The sequence below is a fragment of the Eucalyptus grandis genome, chromosome 8 (assembly GCF_016545825.1).
Source record: "Eucalyptus grandis isolate ANBG69807.140 chromosome 8, ASM1654582v1, whole genome shotgun sequence".
Classification (NCBI taxonomy): Eukaryota; Viridiplantae; Streptophyta; class Magnoliopsida; order Myrtales; family Myrtaceae; genus Eucalyptus; species Eucalyptus grandis.
In genome coordinates this window covers 64,722,633-64,745,214 of record NC_052619.1, presented here as the reverse complement: position 1 = coordinate 64,745,214, position 22,582 = coordinate 64,722,633, and the positions used below count along the sequence as shown (strand labels likewise).

Sequence of the window (22,582 nt, the reverse complement as noted above, 5' to 3'; positions counted from 1 at the left end):
GAACAAATCTTTAATAAACCCATATCTCCCATCAATAATTCTATAGGTGTTTATTCTATTCATTCATTTAAAATCGATCAGTATAATAAAAAAACTTTATATAGGAGCCTATTGAAATCCATGATGGTGTGCCAGTAAGATCTCTTATCCAACTCACGAGAAAAAAAAAGAAAAGAAAATAAATAAATAATAGCTAAGACAGAAGAGACTAGTATTGAGTAGTAGGACCATGCTAAACGTGAATATTTATACAAAAGGAAGCTTCCACACATTCAGAAGATTTATGTTGCAACTGCTAACATAGAAACAAAATTCATGTGTGGTCCTAATTCATTATTAGCCCTGTAAGTCTCTGTCTATGTATTGTCAATTACAAGTTTTCGGGCTATGAGTCTACATCCATGTAATAGTTTTCCATTCTTAGCTCTCTTTTTGATGAGTTTCATTACATAAGTCATTGATCTTTTCCAATATAAATAATTAATCTGATGATCAATTCAATATTTCCCCGTGGAAATAAGGGGATAGCACGCGAGATCGGTTAAAAAAATTCCTTTTCATCCCTGTACTTTCAGCCTTTTCTAATCAATTTTATATATTTTTAATTTATGTAATCAAGTCTTTATAATCATACAAATTCTATAATAAAGTTTCTTCGATACCAAATGCAACAAAATTCAGCTAATGTGGACATTGGACGATGTAAAAGTATGATTCAAACAAAATTGGCATTTCATGAATAAAATTTAACCAATGTGAATAAAGTCGGAGTGTGATGTCGATAAAAATTAGCTAATTCAAACACTCATATCGGGAAAATTTTATCCATGTCTCACTATGATGTCGGCGTATGATCATGTTGGCATGATTTGTTCAGGTTTGGTATAAGAGGGATTTAATGAGGAAAGCTTATGAAAATTGAAGGATTTCATTAGACAAATAAAAAGAGCAATGACTTGATTAAATGTAAAATATATATTTATTGGGATGAAAAGTAAAATCTTAAAATAAAAAAAAAAAGAACAAAAAGCCTAAACATAGTTCACCGCCAAACATTCATCATGAGAAGAAGCCATGCTTTGTCCACAACTTGGAAACTTCGTTAAAAAGGAAAGCGAGAGAGCTTGTGTTTCCATCCTATCATGGCAAGAGCCTTGTTAAAAAGTGCTCTAAGGACACTTATTAAACAATCAATCAAGGAAAATCCATAATTCTCATTACACCGATTACTCTCGTATTACGTACGATCAAATCTTTGAAGATCGAAATAAACAAGCTTAATCAGCGTCTCGTGACAGACTTTAACGGTACTCTTTATTCTATTTCCGCACTCTATCCTTCTTCATTTTTCTTTGATCTTGGAAGCTTTGTGTGTCCCATCATTACCTTCTCTCTCTCTTTCTCATCCATGGAGAACAAGAGCCTCGTTTTAAGCTTATTCATTTGCTTGTGTCCGATAGAGAGAGAGAGAGAGAGAGAGAGAATTTGCGTCTTCTTTTTCACTCACTTGGACGTCCGTCTCTACGTAAAAAGCAATCGTTCCTGCCCTTTATGACCTTACCAGTTTCGGTTCTTTCCTCTCCGTATGTTATTCCGAGATCCAAAAAGCAAGAAATCGCAAGGAAAAAGACAAAGTCCAATTTCCGACACATTTTCTCGCGTGTTTTTTTTTTTTTTTTTTTGTTCTTTTGCTAAAGTTCGGAACAACTGCGAATTCGCATAATGGAAAAAGCAAAGGAAAAATGCTGCTTGGTCCTGCAAATTTGTCCGAAACTCATGAGAAGAAAAGGAAAAAGGCAGGAGGGGGTGGGGGATGGGGGGTGAAATAATTGAATAATCCAGGCGGGCCCCGCGATTGCAATACAAAGAGGTGGGCTCCTGTGGGCTCCTGTGGGGCCCCCCTACCCCCGTGCTGGTCACTTTTTGTGTTTTGGGTCACATCTCTGCTGGGCTCAAGCTGTCATCAATTTCTGGAATTATAAGTCTTTTATTTCCTGATTTTCATGCTCTCCATGTCGTGCACCCACATTTTGAAATAATAATAATAATAATAACATTTTTTTATTATTGTTATTAAAAAATTGTACCCGATCGTCAGCTGTTTGGACTGGTTTTCATTGGATATGTCTAACCAATCCGGTTCTTAATGTCCTTTTCCAATTGATTTTGGCGGGTTCAACTCGTTTGACCAAATACCGAATAGTAAATCCCATTAAATCTTCGAATACCATTTTAAAGTATTACGTGTTAGAAAAATGAGTGATTGCTTTTTAATGATGTGACTACGAGTCGTAAGATGGAAACCGACGCTGTAAAATCACATTTTGAAATGTTTCAACCCCATTCTGTGGATGCAAGTTGAGTTCAACATCAACTATTTATTGAGTTTATTCGAGGGGTTTTAGGGAAAGATTTCTTTTAGTGAGCTTTGTGCAATTTCAGTTTCGACTTATTAGTTGACACAACCATCAATCAAAACCTTTGATTTTCTCGACGGGAATTCGATCTTTTCCGGAGTCGATATTTTTCACTGGCTTTGTAAGTATCTAGTCATTTTAGTACAATGTATGGAAAATTATGCCATCAAATTTTCAATATCTCATTTTGCAAATAATTTACCTAAAAATTAACTTTCAGACTTTTGTCATACCTTCATATAAGGCGTGGAAGTCGAAACCCACACTTGAAATTAAATCATCCACACCCAACTCCCCCATGAAAATGTGGGGATTCAAACTCTTCACCTCTCCCATTCAATGTTGGAAGGGTGGCTACCGGGGCAAACTTCAGTAGTTATTAAAGTCATGAATTTATTAAATTTATGTCAGTTTAGTAATGAATCTTTCAATTGCGCTAACTATTTCTAAACATTTTTCATATTTTGTTAATTGAATCAATTCAATTAATTTTGATAGAAAATCAATAATGTGAATATTAATCGTTCCTTCATGGTCTCATTAACGTTCACGTTAATAATTTCTGGTTAAATTGGTCAAACTGATTTGATTTGGCAAAATGTGAAAAGTTTTAAGACTAAATCGACACAATTAAAATGTTTAACACTAAATGGGTATGTAAAATAAGTTTAGTATTTTTTTTTTTTTTTTGGTAATATTTTTGAAATTCCTCGGAACGACTTGTTGAAGTTAGTGGTGCACACCAATCGCGAAATGGTACGAAGAAGGGATCTTTCTTGTTGTCAATGATGAACCCTAATTTCTGCATTGACATTTCTTGGCCGGCATACATAGTGGGGAGCACATCATGTGTGAGCAGACTTTCTCATCTATTTTTGCTCTCCGTTTGAAGGTGGGACTGCATTAAAACTATACAGATTCGGACAGCACATGCAAATTACGTACTTAAGGCGACCATGATTCCTGTTAATGCCGAGTCCTTTCTCTTCTTAAGTGATGCTTCCACCTATGATGAAAAATATATGTAAAAAAAAAGCAAAATTGAAAGATAACATTAAAAAAACTTCAAAATTGGGCTGACATAATGGAATTATTATATATATTTATGGATATATATACATATATTTCTTTTGGGCCAGAGGTCAAATATTCATGATGAAATTCCAGATTGGTTCTGGCCGGGAGAGCATTTTTTTTTCCCTTATATTATGGCGGGGTTTCTTTTGAATTTTATTTTATCTCATTTGGCATTCAGTTTCGGCATGGATAGCGCTGAATGGACAGAAGTTCCCGTTTTACTTTGAAACTGACAAACGTGCAAAGGCCTTCCGTGTACGTAGGAAATTGAAGTTCCAAAGACTAGAAAAATGACCCTTTCATGAAATATTGAAAAAAAAAAATTCATAAGTTTTATTGAAGTTGTGTCCATTTCTCAAAGTTCCTCTTCAAATTTGACTTTGTTTTAATTTGTCCCATGAACTGGATTGTTGTAATTCAATAACTTTTGAAGTGGCGTCTGTTCTCGAAATTTCTCATTGGCTTGACTTTATTGTAAAATACATTGCCAACTTGATCACTTCGGCCCAATAACTCCTTAACTCATAGCCGTTAAAAAATAATAGCCCATCAATAAACATTGCTCATTATGTCCATGTTTTACCAAAAACACATTTCGCCAATCCTACACACGCTCACATAAACCGTTAAAAGCCCCATATGTGCCCCAAGTCCAAAGATTCAAAAGAAACGATTAGGAGATTGAAAATTTAAGGAAAAAAGCAAATTATTAGTCATTAAATTTTGGCCTAATATGCAATGTCATCTTTGAATATTTAGTTTGTTCAATGTGGTCCACAAAATAATTTTAAATGTTCAATTTAATCCTTAAATTTTCAATTTGTTCATTCCAAACCTCACAAAGTCAAGTCAGTCTATCAATATTATTCATAAGTTTTCATATTAATCTCTTGCTCAATTTTAGAATATTTTTCATTTGAATCCATTTCCTAAATCAACAAATAATATATTATCTTTTTATTACCATTCTTTTTTGTTGTTCCATTTAATATATCTTAAGTTATGATCTCTATAAAAATAAAGTAGAACCTCCTTTAGAGTTCTACGGGATCGATATTCCCGCTATTTAAGAATAAGTGTTTTGATAAGTACATCTAGAAACGCTAGTGATTTATCCATAAATTATCATATTAATATAAATCTAAATTTTCTAGATAGATAAACATTATAAGCTCTTGTCTTTTGTGTTTTCTTAATTAAATTTAGTTAAATCTATAAAGTAGGAAACCAATATAGCAAAATTATCGCCCTGATACAACTTCAAATGTGGTTCTATTTTTTTTTTCAATTATAGAGATCATAAGCTATAATATACGTCAATAGAACTATCGTCATATTTATAAAGACAAAAATTTAAAATGTAATAAAAAGATATAATGTATTTTGTTCATTTAGGAAATGCTTTGAAAAAAAATATTATGGATAATGACGTAATTATAGGCCTGATTTGACTTTATTATGAAAATTTGAGAGATTAGATTGAACAAATGAAAGTTGAGGAATGAGATTGAACTTTTATGAATAGTTACCGGATCATATTAAACGTATTAAAAATTTATAAATAACATTGTATATTTGGTCAAAATTCGAGAATTATTAGTGTTATTTTCCCAAAAATTGAATATGCAAAATAACAATGCATATGAAAAGAGAGCTCTAGTGAGAACATCGTGGACTCAGCGCCCTCTTGCATGCTAGATGTATGGGGTAAGGTCCATTGAGAGTTTTTTAAATTTCAAGCTAGGTTCTTAGGCTACGACGATTTTTGGACCGAAATGCCTTTAGGAAAGGCGTAAAATGTGCATGGAACGAGCACATGTTCATCGACCGACCATTATTTACAACGGCAACGGGCTCAAGGTGTCATTGGATCAAAAGCTAGTCACGGACTTAAAGATAGAAGCAACACTTCGAGGGTTTTATTGTCAGGACAAAACAAGAAAGGGGTTCATTGAATCGAAGTGATCAAGTTCACAGGGTTTCCGAACCAAAATTTAGTCTGGGAGAACTTTGATAAATTAGACCCCATTTCAAAGGCCTTTTTTCAAATTTTCCTTGAAATATTTGAATTTTCGAATAATGAAAAGCGTTTAATCATAAAAATATACAAACCAAAAGAACTGTATGTGTGAAAAGATGAAATATTTCAAAATTTGAATTTGTTTTAGAAAGGACGATGTAGATTAGGATACTTAGGGCTCTGTTTGTTTGTGTTCTTTTTTTATTCTATAGAACACAATTTCTATTCTTTTGTTCCGTAGAATAAAAAAAGAATAAAACGCATTTGTTTACACTTTTGTTCCCGGGAACAGAAATAAGAAAAACTTGTTTCTTGTTCCCGAGAACACTTCCAAGAAACAATTTTTCTCTAACCTATTTTTTCCTTCTCTTTCTTTTCTTCTTCTTTTTTTCTTTGCCAATCGCTGGCCTCGAAAAAGGAAAAAGGAAAACGAAAAAAGAAATAAAAGAGAAATAAAATAAAAATATTAAAGAATTAAAAGAAACAAAAAAATTATACAAATTTATCAAACGTATTTTTGTTTCTTTTCTATTTTAGGAATATAAATTATACAAGTTTACCAAACGCGTTCTTCTGTTCAAAAAATTTTCATCGAAACAAAAATAGTTTTTTTTTATTTATGTTCCCTGGAACAATTTTTGAACAAAAACGTTACCAAACACACTCTTAGACTATAAATTCGAAATGTGTTAGAAACATCTAGAACTAATAACCTTTGTGCTTGCCCATGGATACAATACTTGTGCAATACGTAATTGAGGATGTTTGCGGTGGAAAAGAAAGATCAAGATCCCTCGAAAGTAGTGACTGATGATTTCTTTTGGCTATATATAATGTTGTTAGAGATAGATTTCTTGTATTTGCCCTTGGATATAAAAGCGAAAAGATCGAGGTCCCCTTAATAGTAGGGATTTGTCTTTGCTTTATATGACAATTAACTTATATTATTGTTGTGCATATTCGCGTATTTGTTCTTAAGTATGGACTGCTTCGAAATCAAATCGTGACTGTGCCATTATTTACAGCACGGTGTCCTAGAAATGTCTGTGCTTTTCCGACCAAGATTCAAACCTGCATTACATTGATAATTTCTCACGCGATTATCCAATCTTATTGCTCCATGGTCCTCCTTTTCCCTTTGGTTTGGTTTCGATTTGAAGAACCCGTTGAGTAAGATCACTTCAGATTCTATATGAGCATCAGGAATCATGGCCTGAATTTTAAGACTTGTTTGGTAATGTGCCAAATAATATAAGATTCTATTTTCTTATTCTCGAAACATAAAAAGAACAAAATCCATTTAGTAATTTTTTTTTATTTTTGGAATAAATTTTGAATGAAATCAAGAAGTAGAAAAATGTTATTTCTTTGTCCAGTGAATAACTCCTAAATTAAGGCAAACCATTTTCTTTTCTTTCCTTTTCTCCTCTTTATCCTCATTGCCGACCACCTAGTGAGACTCACCTCACCAGATTTGGGCGAGAGCCTCACCTAACCATTGATGAGACTCTAGTGAGCTCGTTAGACCTCGCCTTGGCTTGGTGAGACTCCAATGAGGTCACTAGACTTCACCCAGCCGGTCATCGGTGGCTAGAGGAGAAGAAGAGGGAAAGAAAAAGAAAAAGAGAAAAATATAATAAAATCATTAAAAAAAATTAAAAAAATAATTCACAAAAGAGTTTGGAGTCTTATCAAATACATTTTTATATTAAAAATAGAAATTTGTTCATGGAACATAATAAAGAAAAATAATTTCTAAGTAAAAATTGTTTTCGGGAACAAAATAGTTACTAAAGACGTGTTTGGTAACGTTTTTGTTCAAAAAATTATTCAAGGAACAGAAATAAAAAAAAAAAAAATGTTTACGTTCCGGGAACAATTTTTTGACTAGAAACACGCGTTTGGTAAACTTGTTCCTAGAACAATTCTTTTTTATTTCTTTTAATTTTTTAATATTTTTATTTTATTTTCTTTTTTTCCTTTCTTTTTCTTTTTTTTTTTTTTTTTCTTCTTTTGGCGGGTCGCCGGCCTCCGGTGACCAGCCAACGGGGCCAACAGCCTCGCCCGGCCATGGCGAGGCTCGCCGGCCCCTAACGAGGCCGAGCCTAGCCGTGGTTGGGCGAGGCTCGGCCTCAACTTGGCCGGGCGAGCTCGGGCTCACCTAGATCCGGCGACGCTCGGCCTCGCCGGCGGGTGAGGCCTCGCCTCGCCTTGGCTAGGCGAGCTTGGCCTCGCCCGGATCTGCGAGGCCGGCGTTGCCCGGCCCCGGCAAGGCTCGGCCTCGCCAGGGGCCGCGACACTCCAACGAGGTCGCCCCTCGGCAGGCGTCACCGACCCTCGGCAATGGGTCGCCGGCCATGGCCGAGGCCGGCGGCCGGCAAAAGAAAAAAAAAGAAAAAGAAAAGAAAAAGAAAAAGAGAAAAATGTTAAAAAATTTTGTTTTGAAATAACAATTTTTTTTTTTTTGTTGTTTGTTTTTGTTAGGAAAAAAGAAAAAATAATTTTGGAGTAAAAATTGTTCTATTTTTTGGGAAAAACAAATTTTAGTTTACTAAACAAAAGCCCTAAACAAGCCCTTAGGTGGGATTTAGCTTGACCCGTCAAGATTGGTCCTTGGAACCGATTCAAAGACAATTTTGTACATATACCGTATCTCCAGAAACTTTACAAAACTGTACCGATCTTGTTCCAGATATAAACTTTCATACCGGCGTCAAGAGATGAAATGGAGCAGCATAGAGCCCGTTCCTAAAAGCCCAAACTCATCACTGGCGAGTATAAGTTCCAATGCCATCAAAGTACATGCAGTTTCTTGCTTCTGTTAATAGTAAAGAAAGCCACCCGAGGTCACGGAACTAAGGTAGAACAACAGGGAAGCACACGATTTCATTGGTTTTCTCATTATTTCAGAGAAGTATAATCATCTGTCATGCGAACTTAGCTCCTTCCAAACTAAACCTTACACGAACGTATGCATGAGTCTAGATGTGCAAGGCAGGGACAAGTGCCTAAATGCACCATATTGAAGTTCCAGAGCTAACTCTACAGCATGTAGTTTCAGCAGAAGGTCTCGGAGAAAGGGGAAGGAAATAGAAAGCTCCTTGAAGAGTTGAACCCGGACCACCGCGATCATGCATGCTGACATCTGCTGGAACTTTTCCTGTATATGCTCATGAACTTGGCCACGAATTCTGCGTGATGTCGCAAGTGATACCAGTAAGCAACAAAATGCATATTGGGACCGCAGCTTATAGCAAATATTCTAAGGGATCCCTAAGACTTTCAACTTAGAAAGAACATAAATTAAATATGTATAAGGCAGCACTGCTACTAGGGATGCAAGCAGGGCAAGTATAATAGGGTACCCGACTGGCCCAAACCCTAATGCTATGCAGATTGAGAGAGGGTTTGGAAAGCGGGACGGGTTTGGACCACCTTGTTAAAACTCTCTAGATTACGTAGTTATAAATTTTTTGAGAACTAAAAACCAAATTTAGTATACGATCAGATATTTTAACAACCACCATCAGTTCAATCCCAGCTTCTAATTATTGTTAGACCATAGATTTTTAATGATAGTTAATTTTAAATGCTTAATCTTATATTTTGCACTTTGTAGAATTCTGATTGGAGATTTACAATTCATGGGTTTCGAATAAATAGTTTCATATGCCAAACATGAGTTTGTTTATAATTAATATAAGATTATTGTTTTTACGAAAAACTGCAGCGGATTGCACTGACCCGACAAAAACCCTATTACTGTAGTGAGGCAGGTTTGGGATATCATATCAAAACCTGTAACGGATTTGGGGGAATGATAAAAGTTAACGGGAAGGGTTTGGGCCACATTAGCCTTTTCAAACCCGTCCCTGTTCAATCCCTAATACCTTACTTGTGGCGAAGGTGCAAAATGAAAGCTTAGTTGGCTTGAGAAATGGATTTTGGCTTTATCTAAAGCATTTTGGTCTGCCAAAATCTCACAGGTGAATAGGGTTAAAGCAGAGAACAGTGCAACAATGCTTTGAAGAGAGTCAATATCGAGTAGCAGATCACTAGGCACAGTAGCAACAGTGCTCGGCGCCGTATGGCTCAAGAAAATCAGGATCAAACTCAATCGTTGGAGTCCTTGGAACTCCGCAGTAACGTTCAGAACAAGCTAAGCATATTCCAAGAGAATAGACAGACTCAGTGTTTAAGTGCATTTTGATGTCACGTTCTTCTTATGCATTCCATTTACTCAGTGGCATAGGAAATCGTTTCTTTCTATTACCTTCTAACTTCAGTAAAGCAGTCGTCCCAGTTGGCAGTCTTTTATCCTGTAGAACAATAGGCAAAGGCGTCTCTTCAATGCTAACAAATAGCAAACGACAAAACTTGATGGAAATAACTTACGTAATAAGCATGCCAATAGTAGAGGTCCCTCTTAAAACCAGTCTCTACCGCCTTCAAAAACTGCTCTGCAAGCTTCTGCACAATCAAAATAAACACTGAATTAGGACCTCCGACTATAAATATGCCATTGCATCAAAGGTATCGAATGCATTACCAGGAGTATCAGTTTGGGATGCACGAAATCCACCAGAAGTTTCTGAATCGTTCCCCTTACAAAGAATAATCTGCTTAAACCATGATGAACAAGATCATTTGGTTTTTTTAATCCACTATACGCAGAAATATCACAAAGTCCATTACAATTTCATCGGCCAAGAAAATTGGAAGACTTCCAAGAAATGTTGAGAGCGCCTCATGTCGTTCTCTATGAGGCTGACATGAATTACATCATCCTAGGCTTACTTCCATTAGAGCTTTGTCAGATGCAGACTGCTTAACTAACGACCACACTGCTTGCGGCATGCTATCTATCTGATCTTCAGATCTTTTCCAGTCTCATTTATGTCCAAAAAAGTCATAAAGCGTAAATTTTATGGGAAGTTATCTTTCATGGAAAAGCATAATTTTGAGATCTACAAACAAACAAGAAGCAAGGGAGCGGAAAGAAACATCATATTCTAAAATAGTCCCTTCAAAGCAGAAGCATGATCGATTCTTCTAAAATCAACCAACCACAATTGCTTCCTCCTAACAATATCAATTAGAGAAGTCCCATGGACATTCAACTTATCATATTAATCCATATTTCTAGTCCCTATCTATGTTTTAGAGAACTGATTTATTCCTAAAATGTCAATTCCAACTGAAATTCAAACAAACATATGAGGCTGTGTCACATTTGAATTTCTGTGTATTATATTTTGATTCGTGTCACTGCCAGGTTGAGTTTTGCGAGCCCTGGAGTCTCATGACTTACGCAAGAAATACATACCTCTTTTGAGTTGGGTCAGCCAGAATTTCAGCAGCAAGTTCCACTAGTACCTCTTCCCATCCCCATGGAATTGGTTGGTTCTCTACGAATGGGTAGCTGTACAGGAAAATTTCCATGTGAGAGATTGTAAGTATTCAGTAAGACCAAGCAAGTGCTTTTGATGGTATGGTGTTCACTTGTGATCTTTGCAGGCTTCAAGAGCCATAATAGCTTTTCTGAGGTTCTGTTTCGATTTGGTGGCTATCTTGGCAGCAAAGTTCATTGGTAATTCAAAGTCTTCCTTCCTTGCTATTTGGATGAGAATTTCCATAATCTGGGAAAAGAGAGATGGCATGAGCAGAGACGAAAAAAGTGACGAGCTCTGGTTATAAAATTTGGAGTCCACTGAATATAATTTGGCTACCTAATGATGATAAACCTCATCGTACTATTAACGCAGAGGAAGGGAAAAGCAGAAACACTAGACTAGCCCAGCATATAGTAATAATCACCTTTAGGATCACTGTACATGCTGTCCAACAGTATTTAAAAATATACATACTTTCCCTTTGGCCAAACCAAGAAAATAATATAAAATGATGACCTGGCTAATTCTGACATTGTTCCTACATAAGTTAAACTTGTGCCTGGTTATCAAATGGAAACCAAAGATGTCTCCACAAACTATAAACTTGCGTGTATCTATTAAATCTGTGTAATTTGTATCTGTTAGTCCAAGGGCTGGCTAGGCCTAACTGTGAAGTAACGTAAGAGATGATAAATGAATCTGGATGTATAAACAGGCCTATGGATACATGCCGAAAAAAATAAAGATATGCCATTTTAATGTTATGCACAAGCTGTGCAGATCCACACATTCCAGTTTAAATCATAAGTAGCAGCGACAACAAAAGCAACAAATAAGCTAATTTTCAATTGAATCGATCATCTATATTGTTTTTAGGTATGCATGTCAAATAAGCAACCGATGTATAATTACCTCATGAGTGGTTGGAGCATCAACCGTGATGACTTTGCAGCGGTTTTTCACCGATTGAAGAATAGTTCCATCATCCTCACAGCAAAGTATAAGTTTACAAGAATCCGAATAGCAGTCAATTATCCACTTGATCAAGTGCTGGACATTTTCTGCTGCCTTGTCAATCTCATAGAGTACTATTACTGAAGTTAACAAGATAAAAACTCATAAAAATATACACAAGGATTATAATGCAGAGAGAATTTATTCGTTCTAAGAGATGATGAACCTTTATAATCTGCCTTGAAACCTGCACGACTGACTTCAGGGATGACTGCATGATCGCCACTAATTTCCTTAACTAAAGCCATTAATGCAAATCTGGAATTGGCTTCTTTATGTACATTCAGCTCCACATGATGAGGGCTGGATGCCAGCGGAATAATTACTTGCGTTGGCCTTTTCTCCTATGTATGGAAAGCAAAGCAATATGCATGAACCAAGAATGTCACGATTAGTTCAAAAAGAACAGGAGAATCAATCAGCCACAAGAATGATCTGCTTTGGAGTATCAGCGTCATTTTTGGGAAAAATGATTGTCCAAAGCACCAGTTGAAACATCATAAATTAGGAGAAACCAAAACAAAAGGAAAAAGAAAGGAGGAATGTCGCTTGAATTTTGGAAAAGCACAAGAGACACCATCATTGTGAGAATTTTTCACATCTGGAAATACGTAGCTCTAATTCCATAGGATCTTTATATACCTGGACATGGAAGGATCGTAACTCATGAGTTACCTACAGGGAGGGAAAATAAGGCACCAGTCAGCTACGGATCCGTTAACATATAAAATTGCAAAACAGATACAAATTATTAGCAAAGACGTACATTCCAAGATTGGTCACCATAGATTTCACTTAAAAGGGCCATTGTTAATGCCCTTTTCCCAGATCCAGAAGGACCCTTCAACAAAATATGGGGGCAAACATCATTTGACACCTGCAGATCCCACAGAATTTGAATTCAGATATAGTCTCAATAGATCATGCATCCAGGTAATATTGAGAGAACAATGCTAAGAGCGCCTAAATATAATGTTATTACTACTATTTATAGAAAAGGAATAAACATAGATCAATCCAAATGTGAAAATCTAGTGCATAGGGTACTCTCTACTTGTAACACAATGAAAGTAATTGATCAACTAGCACACAGATAAACAGTGGAAAGGAAGGTCATAAGATTCAATTAAGCAGCGACACTTACTAATTTCTTAAGAAGTTGTGCTTCCTGTTTGTGGCAACTGAATCCATCAAGAGAACGAGGTTGATACTTATCAGCCCAAAACTGCCTCAGGTTTTCAACCACAAATGCCTTCTCAATGAAGGAGGCTTCATCAAAGGCTCTAGTAGCTTCGGGTGATTTGGAGGATCTACAAGACCCTTTCCTCATACAGGCAAACCATGCTTCTGTTTGGCCCTTCCTGCGGTTGGCTGTAAATTTCTTGATACTATCAGTCGTTCCAGCACTAAAGTCACTTATCTTTCTACTCACAATGCTATTTCTGTTGATGCTTTGTCTACTTATGTTGGAATTTGAATTTGGGATCGACCTTGATGCACTCAAACTAGATGCATTCCCTTGTGTATTATGGTCAGAGCCACCATTTGATCTCATCCGTTGATCAGAAATGTCCCTCTGTGGAGCAGTTTTGGGTATTGGAACAAAACGTGTTTCCTGCCCATCATTTCTCGGGAAGACATTCTTCTGAAATGCCAAAGCTGTGTGGTCGTGAGAAAAGAAAATATCGCCAGGTGATATGGAATCTGTGCTTTCAAAATTAGTAGCAGTGTTCACGGGACCTCTATAGAGCTTTAAATTTGCTACCATTTCATTTATCTCGCCAACAGAAGGTTTTCTCAAGGGAGACACTTCCCGCTGTTTCTGAGTTACATTTCTTTCCAGTGGTGACAGGGTCCGCTCTCCCTTTGGGTTGTTATGCTGTTCCCTGTCCCTTGCTCTCTGCCTCGGTGCAGTAACAGATCGATGACTGTAGTTTGATTTCAAACTTACTCTACTCAGTTCAAGGAACTGCTGATGGCTTTCCCTATCGTCCCTTGACCGTGTCCTACGATTTAGCTTCCTGTTTGAGCTTGTAATCTCATTTTCATCAGTCGCATTTTCTTCTCTTCCCAGCTTATAAGGTGAAATATGCCTCAGGTGCTCAGGTTTTGATAAAGGACCGACATTTCTGCATGCATCCGATCCATCTAACGGAGAAAGAGCATTTCCATTATCTCTTCTCGGCTTGTACAGTGACTTGCTGCTGTGCCTCCGCCGAACCGAAGCGGCTTCAGTTTCTTTTTTAGGAGAAGACCCACCAAAGGAAGGTTGCCTCCTGCTCAGTTTCAGGGGGGTAACGTTCCTGGGCCGGCTCAAATCGACTTTCGGACCTCCAAACTCCAAATCGTCGTCATCCTGTCTCTGCTCCCGCTGCGGATTTTCGTGCCACTCCGTCTCTGTATCGGACGGCTCATAACCGCTCTTCAGCAGATAAGGCCTGCTATATTTGGGAGGATTCTCCATTCTCAGGAGAAAAAAAGATCAGGAATTCGTGAACCCACCCGAGGCATTAACAGAAAGGTTTAACAGGCATAAGAGAAAGACCCAGAATCCCAATGAGAATGATCTTGTTGTATATAGCAAGACTGAGAATCTAGAACAGTACGATCGTGGACTATATAGCCGATCTTTGGAAAGAACGGCGCGATCGGCATAAGCAACAAGCGGCATAGGAGCATATATCCGGTGGGGAAATGGTTAAAGGGGAGAATCCGATGGTTCCAAAGACGAACGCATCGGTGAAGACGAAGCGAGCAGGCTGGAGACGTGGAAGGCCGCATAACAGCTCGTTAACAGCCATAAAGCTCGAATCTTTTTTCCTGCAATTTCTATGTCCTGCGTTGCGGATCTCTCTGTCCGGTGTCGAGGAGCGTGTCTTTTACTGCTTCTTGCCACTTTGTTGTGCGCGGGACTTGCCGATGCAACGACATTAACCGACGTTTGCAATTTCAACTTCTGCGCATCTACGAAAGATTCCCTTCTGCACACGTGCATCTGCTGTGTCTTGACGGGACATTCTACTTTTGCACTAGTGTTTGCGACATTCCCACGCTTGAATTTCTGCTGCTCATTAATGACGTCATAAGAAGTGGAAAAACTTACTTTGTTCAAAATGCAATTTGAAAAAATGTGTACAAATGGCTTGATAGTGATCAAGAAGGTATATCCATTTAAAATCCTTTTTTTTTGGGCCGTTGAATACAAGACTGTATGAATCTCGACTAAGCGAATTGGTTCATCGTTTGCTCAATGATTGAGTAAGCAGTCACATCATGGTTCGGAATAAAATATTCATGTCACGAAGTCCTGAATCTTGACATGTTACAGAAGCTGAAATCGTCGAAATTTTTTGATGAATTCTTTGGTCCTCTCTTCTCCCCCGATTTTGTGAATAGTTAACATCTAAATCTTTATCCATATTTCATTGGAGCAAAATTAATCTAAGCTTAATATTCATTTTTCAGTCTTTGCTCATAGGAAATCCCAACACCCTCTTTTAAAAAATATGACACTAACTACAAAACACCTGCTTTGAATGCGTTTATATTTCTTTTACAGAAAACTAACGTTTGAAAAATCTTTTTTCATTAATGATTGCTTGTATCACTCACAAAGTTGAACTATCATGAAATATTTTCATTATAAATTGTTGTTGATTATGAAAGTATTTTTCATTTACTACTTTTCTTCTTCTTAAAAATACGGATAGTCATTTTTCAGAATACTTAGCAATCGGCGAATGCCGTTTTGCAGCTTAAAAGGCAACTTCAGGGTAAATGAGAACAAGAGCAAAGAGCAAAGGGACCATCAACAGAATCAAGACAAGTATCTGTCACAAAAGACCAACACAACACACACACACACACACACAGAGCACCATATCACATCAAATCAGAAGCAACAAAGTTGATATTTTCCTTTATCACAGAGGCCTTATCCACATTGGCAGGAATTAGAGCCACAGAAACTGTCATCCCAAATTTCATCAATTGACTCCTTCACTGGCTTGTCTTCTTCGAAGCAAAAATATTCAGAGCCCAGCCATGGCTATTCCTTTGCAACCACTGTCTCTTCTTGAGGTCTGTTCAAACATGGACGAACTAAAGCAGATTCATGCAAGTATGCTCAAAACAGGCCTTGTTTCAGAACCCATCCCTTTAAGCAGACTTATTGCTTTCTGCAGCTCACCGAGTTCTGGTGATATCAAATATGCACGAATGTTGTTTAACAAGACTAGCAGTCGAAATACCTTCATGTGGAATGCAATGATCAGAGGATACTCCAAAAGCACAGAACCAGGGCAAGCGCTTCTTCTGTACACCGAGATGATTAGTAATTCAGTCCCCCACAATACTCACACCTTACCTTTCCTACTCAAAGCCTGTTCTAAGTTGCCATCCTCAAAAGGGACAATGCAAATCCATGCGCGAGTTGTGAAAATGGGATTTGGCTTGGATGTCTTCGTCATCAACACCCTGCTCCATGCATATGCTGTGTTTGGCAGAATGGAAATTGCACGCCTCCTCTTTGACCAGGCTCCTAGACGAGACAAAGTGTCATGGAATACAATGATCGATGGATATGCTAAGTGTGGTGAAGTAGAGGTAGCTTTCAAACTGTTCAAAGAAATGCCGGAGAGAAATGTAATCTCGTGGACGACGATGATATCTAGCTTCGTGAAAGTGGGAATGAACAAGGAGGCCTTAAACCTGTTTCAGGATATGCTGATTGCAGGTGTTAAACCAGACAATGTAGCTCTGGTAAGTTCACTTTCAGCATGTGCACATCTTGGAGCAGTGGATCAGGGCAGATGGATTCACACATATATAGACAGAAACCATATACAAATAGACCCAGAACTAGATTGTGCACTGATCGACATGTACGGCAAGTGCGGTCACATGGAAGAAGCTATACGAGTTTTCACTAAATCAAAGAAGAAATGTGTCTCCACATGGACAGCAGCAATTTCTGGTTTTGCAATTCATGGACAGGCAAGAGAAGCACTGGATTTCTATATGCAAATGCAGAAAGAAAGGATCAAGCCAAATTCGATCACTCTCACTGCAATTTTGACTGCATGTAGCCACTCAGGACTAGTTGATGAAGGAAAATCAATCTTCAAGAGCATAACGTCAGTTCACAACTTGAACCCAACAATTGAGCATTATGGTTGCTTGGTTGACCTTCTTGGCCGAGCAGGGTTGCTGAAGGAAGCCAAAGAGGTGATTGAGACAATGCCTATCGAGCCAAATGCTGCCATTTGGGGAGCACTGCTCAATGTCTGCAAAAAGCACGCGAATGTCAAGTTATGCAAAGTAATTGGGAAGAAACTGATGGAAGTAGACCCTGGACATGGTGGCCGATATATTCATGCGGCGAGTATTTTTGCAGCATCAGGAGAATGGGATGAAGCAGTGAGAATAAGAAGAATGATGAAAGAAAAAGGAATTAAAAAATTTCCAGGGTGCAGCAGCATTACCATAAATGGGTCCGTTCACGACTTTTTTGCTGGCGACTGTAAACACCCGCAACTTAAGGAGATTCATCAAATGTGGCATCAGATAGTGGAGAGACTCGAACTAGAAGGATATAGACCTGAAGTTGGGAATTCGCTCCTTGATCTTGATGATGAGGAAAAAGAGGTGGCCATTCATCAGCACAGTGAGAGGCTGGCAATTGCATTCGGGTTAATCAGCACCAAACCAGGGACGACCATTCGAGTCTTTAAAAACCTTCGTATTTGTGAGGACTGCCATGTAGTAACAAAGATGATCTCCAAGATTTACTCTAGGGAGATAGTCATGCGGGATAGAACTCGTTTTCATCTGTTCAGAGATGGAATATGTACCTGTGGGGACTTCTGGTGAATAAATGCAGATGCATATAAGCACAAGAAATTAAAAATCGCAGCATAGTCTCCTTGCAGAGGAAATTAAGGAGTACATTATTACAACACAAAAATACAATTGGCTAGAATAGCGAAACCAAAAATACAAAAACGAGATTTCCACTAGCTCAATAGACTTTCGTGTGTTCAAGGTTTCTTTTGCTGATTACTCAAAGGGAAATTTAAAAAAAAAAAAAAAAAAAAAAAAATTAAGTACGAGGACAGTTTCTTCATAGCTCTTCAGGCAACGCTAAGTATCTGCTTGGCCACCCAAGACTGCTTAGGCTCTAGCTGGACATTTCCAATCTGCCGCAAAATCAAGAGGAAAATAGTCAGTAGGTAAAATGGCTGACCCACCCCATAAAGTGTTTCTTAAAATTTCTGAACACGATTCAGTCAACACTTGCCTGCATATTTATTGTTGAAATTAACGGACCCTTTACCAGTATGATAAATAGACAACCTGAATTTAACAAGTCACAATAAACTATTTAAGCATCTTCTGTACCTTGGCATTTTCAACGCAAACAAAGTCTCTGTAGCATGCTTCCATCTGTAGATATGGGTTCCACAAGACTGCATCCGACCAACTATAGAGACAAGGACCAAAAGTAAACTATAAGGAAGAAGGAAATTTTCCAAATCCCAACAAATCATCTTAGGCTGTTTTCCACACACACTTACTTCGTATTCTGGATGGATATAGTATCTCCCAAGCCATTATCCAGAATCACCTCACTGGGAGCATTGAGATAAATGCAATCTACAAACCCAGGGAATGTGACAATGTCCCTGATATTATATGGCATTATTAGAAACAGTATAATTTCTAGCAAGAGATCCAATGCATAAGCAATGAGCTTGATGGACATGCTGATGTATCTGGAGAACGTAACATCACTGTGATGCATTTTGATAGAGTGAGGGAAACATGAGAGTGGCCAAGGCAACATGTGAGCCACAGTCACTTCGAAGAAAAATGGATATTTCTAGGCAGAATTCAACACTGGTGATGCAGAAAATAAATTACAGCATAGTCATAGTCAAACTGACTTTACATATGCATGCTAGATATACGGTTTAGTTCTTCTCCTTCCGTCTAATTATCTGATGTCATAAGTGCTGTGTAGATACACAAAAAACAGAGAAATTGCCAAGTTTACCATCAGGGCTTCAATTTCTTTCTTTCACTTTCAGCTTTACAGAGAATAAAATTATGTCACAGGAACAATGATGCGAGAGAGAGAGAGAGAGAGAGATTACCTTTCTTCCTTCCCCTCTAGTGGGTTTTTTGGATCAGGATCTTTGTTCAATGTCTTACAACCCTTCAAACCTTTCACAGAGGCAGCTGTTACAGAAGCCTAATTGATAGGATAACAAGATCAGATATGTTGAATTTCACAATTCTTGCAAGTAACAACTATCAAATGACACTTTAATAATGATCATCTGCTCAACAGTCTGAAATGTACTCAAGTATTAGGCTCATCTGAGGCAGAATCACATCAAAGTTTGCTGCTAGAATCCAGTGCTCAATATTTGTGCTCATCCTATAGAAATCCACAAATAGATACATTGTCTTTACATTTCATACATCCACCTCGATCCCAACCCTCCCATGGTCTGCTGATCCGTAAGTTTTAAATTACAGCCTGATTTAAGTACATTTTCCTGGGTATATATGTCCTAAGATCATCTACTGAGCACTATGTCGCACAACTTACACGGAAGTATGTATGCAGGGCGGTATTGAATGAAAATGGTTTTGTGTCTGTATTTGTGATGATTAACTCGGTGGAAAGGCTCTTCTCTCTTAAGATGATCTGCAAAAGAGAGAATTTAGTTCCAACAGCTAACATGTGCAACAAAACTTTTAATCACACAAGAACAATGAAATTTTGATTTGGGGTTGAGGGAAATTTAAAACTTGAAACCCAAAAATGAGTCAATGAGCTTTATTTAACCAGAGGTTCCTGCATCATGTGAGTAAGGGTAGCATGACAGAAGCTCAGAATCCTGCGCTTGGGGAATAAGTCACACCTTGTACAAAGCTTGAAAGCTGAAATCCCACATGGAACGGCTGTAAGGGCCATCCTTCAATTCTAGGGTTACAATTGGATTTCCATCCTCACTTTGGGATTCAGCAACGGACCAATCCATATTCCTTGCAAATCCATGCTACAACATGCGCAGCCAACAAAGAATGGATTAAAAATCATAAGTAATTAACCAATTGCTAGCTTCAGAAAGATTTCTCCATCACTGCCATAACAGAGATAGGAGCAATCATGATCCAGTATTAACTGGATAAAAATGTGCAACATTACTAGTCATGGTCAAGCTCAAGTTTTAATCAATAGTGACAAAAGCTTGGTAAACTGTGGGTGGATGGCTCTTGCTCAAAAGTTGAGTTCATTACTACAAGCACATGGTAGTTGTGAAGTATCATGAATCTAAATGGAAAACCTCATAAAGACGCTCAGAAAAATGGCAAGGCATACCTGCTGCATTGGACCCGGTCCAAACTGTGGGAAACAATGTGGGGCGCCTCCACTGTCCCAGAAAATATAAGTCAGTGCAGGCGAAACTGCGAGTTTTCAAGGTAAAGACACGAGCAAAATTATGCCACTAGGCAGTGATCACACGAAGCACACTTTGGAGCTATGCAAATCAACCTAGATAGAATTTATGATCCTTGGACTCTGTAAAGTTGGGCTATTAAATGAAATTTCTGTGATTTCTTTACTTTTGTTTGAGATGTCATCTTTCATAAAGTTTTGACATCAGTGCCACAGCATGCTGTCTTTTGCTGGTGCATGGATTAGACGCATGAGTTGCCCATTTCATCATTGGATGACTATTGGTTTACCGAACATGAGTGGCCTCAAGTTATGGAACCAAATGGGAAGTGTGATACCTTGGGATAGTTAAAAAGATGGGCACAAATTAAGGTCGATGGATTTACTTTCTCATACCAGCATCACGTTCTGTGCTGTAAAATTGTTCTTACATGCTTCAAAGTACTGCAAAATTTAGTCAAACCAACTGCCGAAACTCAAATTCAGTAAGCAACATGCAAACATTTTTGTCAAATTATAAGAATGCATTCAAGGAGAACAAGATGGAGAAGTTCACCTTATTGGTTTCTTCTTGTTAAATACAGCATCTGGTCGAACAAATAGGAGATCCTTGTCTTTGGCAACTTTCCAGGATGTGATGCAACCTCCATAGAGATATATCTCTGCCTCACTGAGAAGGTAGAACTAAGTGAATGAAGAAGCTCAAACATGCTCATCATAAGTTTGACCATGATAAAATCTAGAGTATAAGAGTCAACTTAATAGTGAAATCCTCTCAAAAGTGCACATCCACATATTGCATTCAGTGTTAATCCTGTTGCCAACCCACAATTCTGACTCTTGAAGCAGAGGTGCCATACAACAGCATAAGGGGCTGCACTTGAGACCCCAACTCGAGTCTGAGTAAAACAAATTGATTGAAGACCAACATAGAGCTGTGATATAACTGCGGCTTAAAACCACTTGGAAATCATTTGCAATTTGCACCAATTAAAAACTTGTACTCTGGCTGACCAACTAAAGGATACTTCAACAGTTAAACAAGAGGCATTTTGCTCCGAACGTATAAAAGCCTGAGGAACGTGAAGCGAAAATACTGAATTCACACTGCGCCATTCAAACCAGGTTGAAATAGAAGATCGGGCAAGGAAAGCGCCCAGCCAGTATACATTGCACAGTTGCTTTCTTTGCGCTCACCAGAAATTCTCACTTCCCCATTTCTCCACGGGGTCAACTTCCCAGATTCGCGTGATCCAAAGATACAACGCGAAGCCAACTCAAACTTCCACGGAATCAATCACAATTCACAACAAGACATTTCAAAGTGGGGAATGCACTACGTCACGAGACCGCAATCCAAATTTCTCCGACATGCACATCGCAAAAGATCTCCTTTTTCGGATGATCTGCACTCTGCGACGCGAAACTCCTAGACGCCCATAACAAGCACGCCGTTGCGCAAGCTCAAGACGACCATGAGCCATCGAACGCGGCACAAAACAACGTCGCCATCGCCGAAGAACACGACATGAAGTCCGCCAGCGCAGGGACCTCAAAAACCTCCACAGCCTCAACCGCACAGTTTCAGATCCATTTCGCAATATTGCCGCCAAAAAAAAAAAAAAAAAACCGAAGAGCACGACAAAATGCAGCGACGATAGAAGGCGACAACTCACCTGCCGTGAGCGGAGGTGAGCACCAGCTTCGGCAGCTTCCCTCGCCTTCCGTCACGCTCACTCCCGCCGCCGCCGCCGCCGCCGCAGCCCCTTCTCCGCGCTCGCGAACGCCATCCCGACGCGACACCGCCGTCCGTACCTGCACCGCCTCCGCGACAGCCGTCGATCTCAGCCACACAACAACAAAACCGGAAATTCGCGACGCGATTCCAATGCCGATTGCGGACAACGAATCGCAGAGAGAGAGAGAGAGAGAGACCGACCGGGGGAATCGGCGAGAGCTGGGGAAGGTAGCAGTGGCGAGCGAAGAGGTCGTGGAAGAAACGGTCGCCATGAGCGAGTGGCCTTGGAATTAGAGTTGGGGAGAGTCAAAATTCGTTCATATAACGGAAGGCCAGTGGACTGATCGGACGGACGGCGCCCGGTCCCCGCATCGATAGAAAAGAATCTCCGCCGTCGATTCCTTGTGGCTCTGTGCGCGGCATATTTCGCATATTCCTTCTCTCTTTCCGGAA

The 22,582-nt window shown here is 38.7% G+C and overlaps 3 protein-coding genes across 3 annotated transcripts; 1 reads left to right on the top strand and 2 right to left on the bottom strand.

The window, feature by feature from the left end:
- Positions 1 to 8,265: 8,265 nt before the first annotated feature.
- LOC104417305 lies at positions 8,266 to 14,803 on the bottom strand. The gene is made up of 11 exons (XM_018860872.2): positions 13,066 to 14,803; positions 12,688 to 12,798; positions 12,564 to 12,596; positions 12,088 to 12,265; positions 11,820 to 12,001; positions 11,017 to 11,153; positions 10,841 to 10,936; positions 10,064 to 10,133; positions 9,910 to 9,984; positions 9,788 to 9,833; positions 8,266 to 8,705 (listed from the first exon to the last, which is right to left on the bottom strand). Exons 1-11 carry the CDS (start codon positions 14,383 to 14,385, stop codon positions 8,644 to 8,646), a joined length of 2,310 nt encoding a protein of 769 aa, XP_018716417.2. The 5' UTR covers positions 14,386 to 14,803; the 3' UTR covers positions 8,266 to 8,643.
- Positions 14,804 to 15,779: 976 nt separating this feature from the next.
- Positions 15,780 to 17,828, top strand: LOC104414693 (pentatricopeptide repeat-containing protein At5g66520). The gene has a single exon (XM_010025857.3). The coding sequence runs from the start codon at positions 15,966 to 15,968 to the stop codon at positions 17,790 to 17,792; it is 1,827 nt and encodes a 608-aa protein (XP_010024159.2). The 5' UTR covers positions 15,780 to 15,965; the 3' UTR covers positions 17,793 to 17,828.
- LOC104414694 (putative glucose-6-phosphate 1-epimerase) lies at positions 17,825 to 22,401 on the bottom strand. The gene is given in 10 exon segments (XM_039300238.1): positions 17,825 to 18,118; positions 18,321 to 18,402; positions 18,497 to 18,604; positions 19,076 to 19,173; positions 19,537 to 19,635; positions 19,853 to 19,990; positions 20,314 to 20,365; positions 20,948 to 21,061; positions 22,068 to 22,104; positions 22,107 to 22,401. Coding segments are annotated over 10 exon segments (1,089 nt in total). The 3' UTR covers positions 17,825 to 18,052.
- Positions 22,402 to 22,582: the final 181 nt, after the last annotated feature.

Excerpts from the sequence above, each read along its gene's own strand:
- LOC104417305 (XM_018860872.2), bottom strand. The coding sequence starts at position 14,385 with ATGGAGAATCCTCCCAAATATAGCAGGCCTTATCTGCTGAAGAGCGGT. Across the intron at positions 12,799-13,065 it reads CACAACTTCTTAAGAAATTA|GTGTCAAATGATGTTTGCCC; the intron begins GTAAGTGTCGCT and ends TGGGATCTGCAG. Across the intron at positions 8,706-9,787 it reads TGCTTTACTGAAGTTAGAAG|AATTCGTGGCCAAGTTCATG; the intron begins GTAATAGAAAGA and ends GACATCACGCAG.
- LOC104414693 (XM_010025857.3), top strand. The coding sequence starts at position 15,966 with ATGGCTATTCCTTTGCAACCACTGTCTCTTCTTGAGGTCTGTTCAAAC.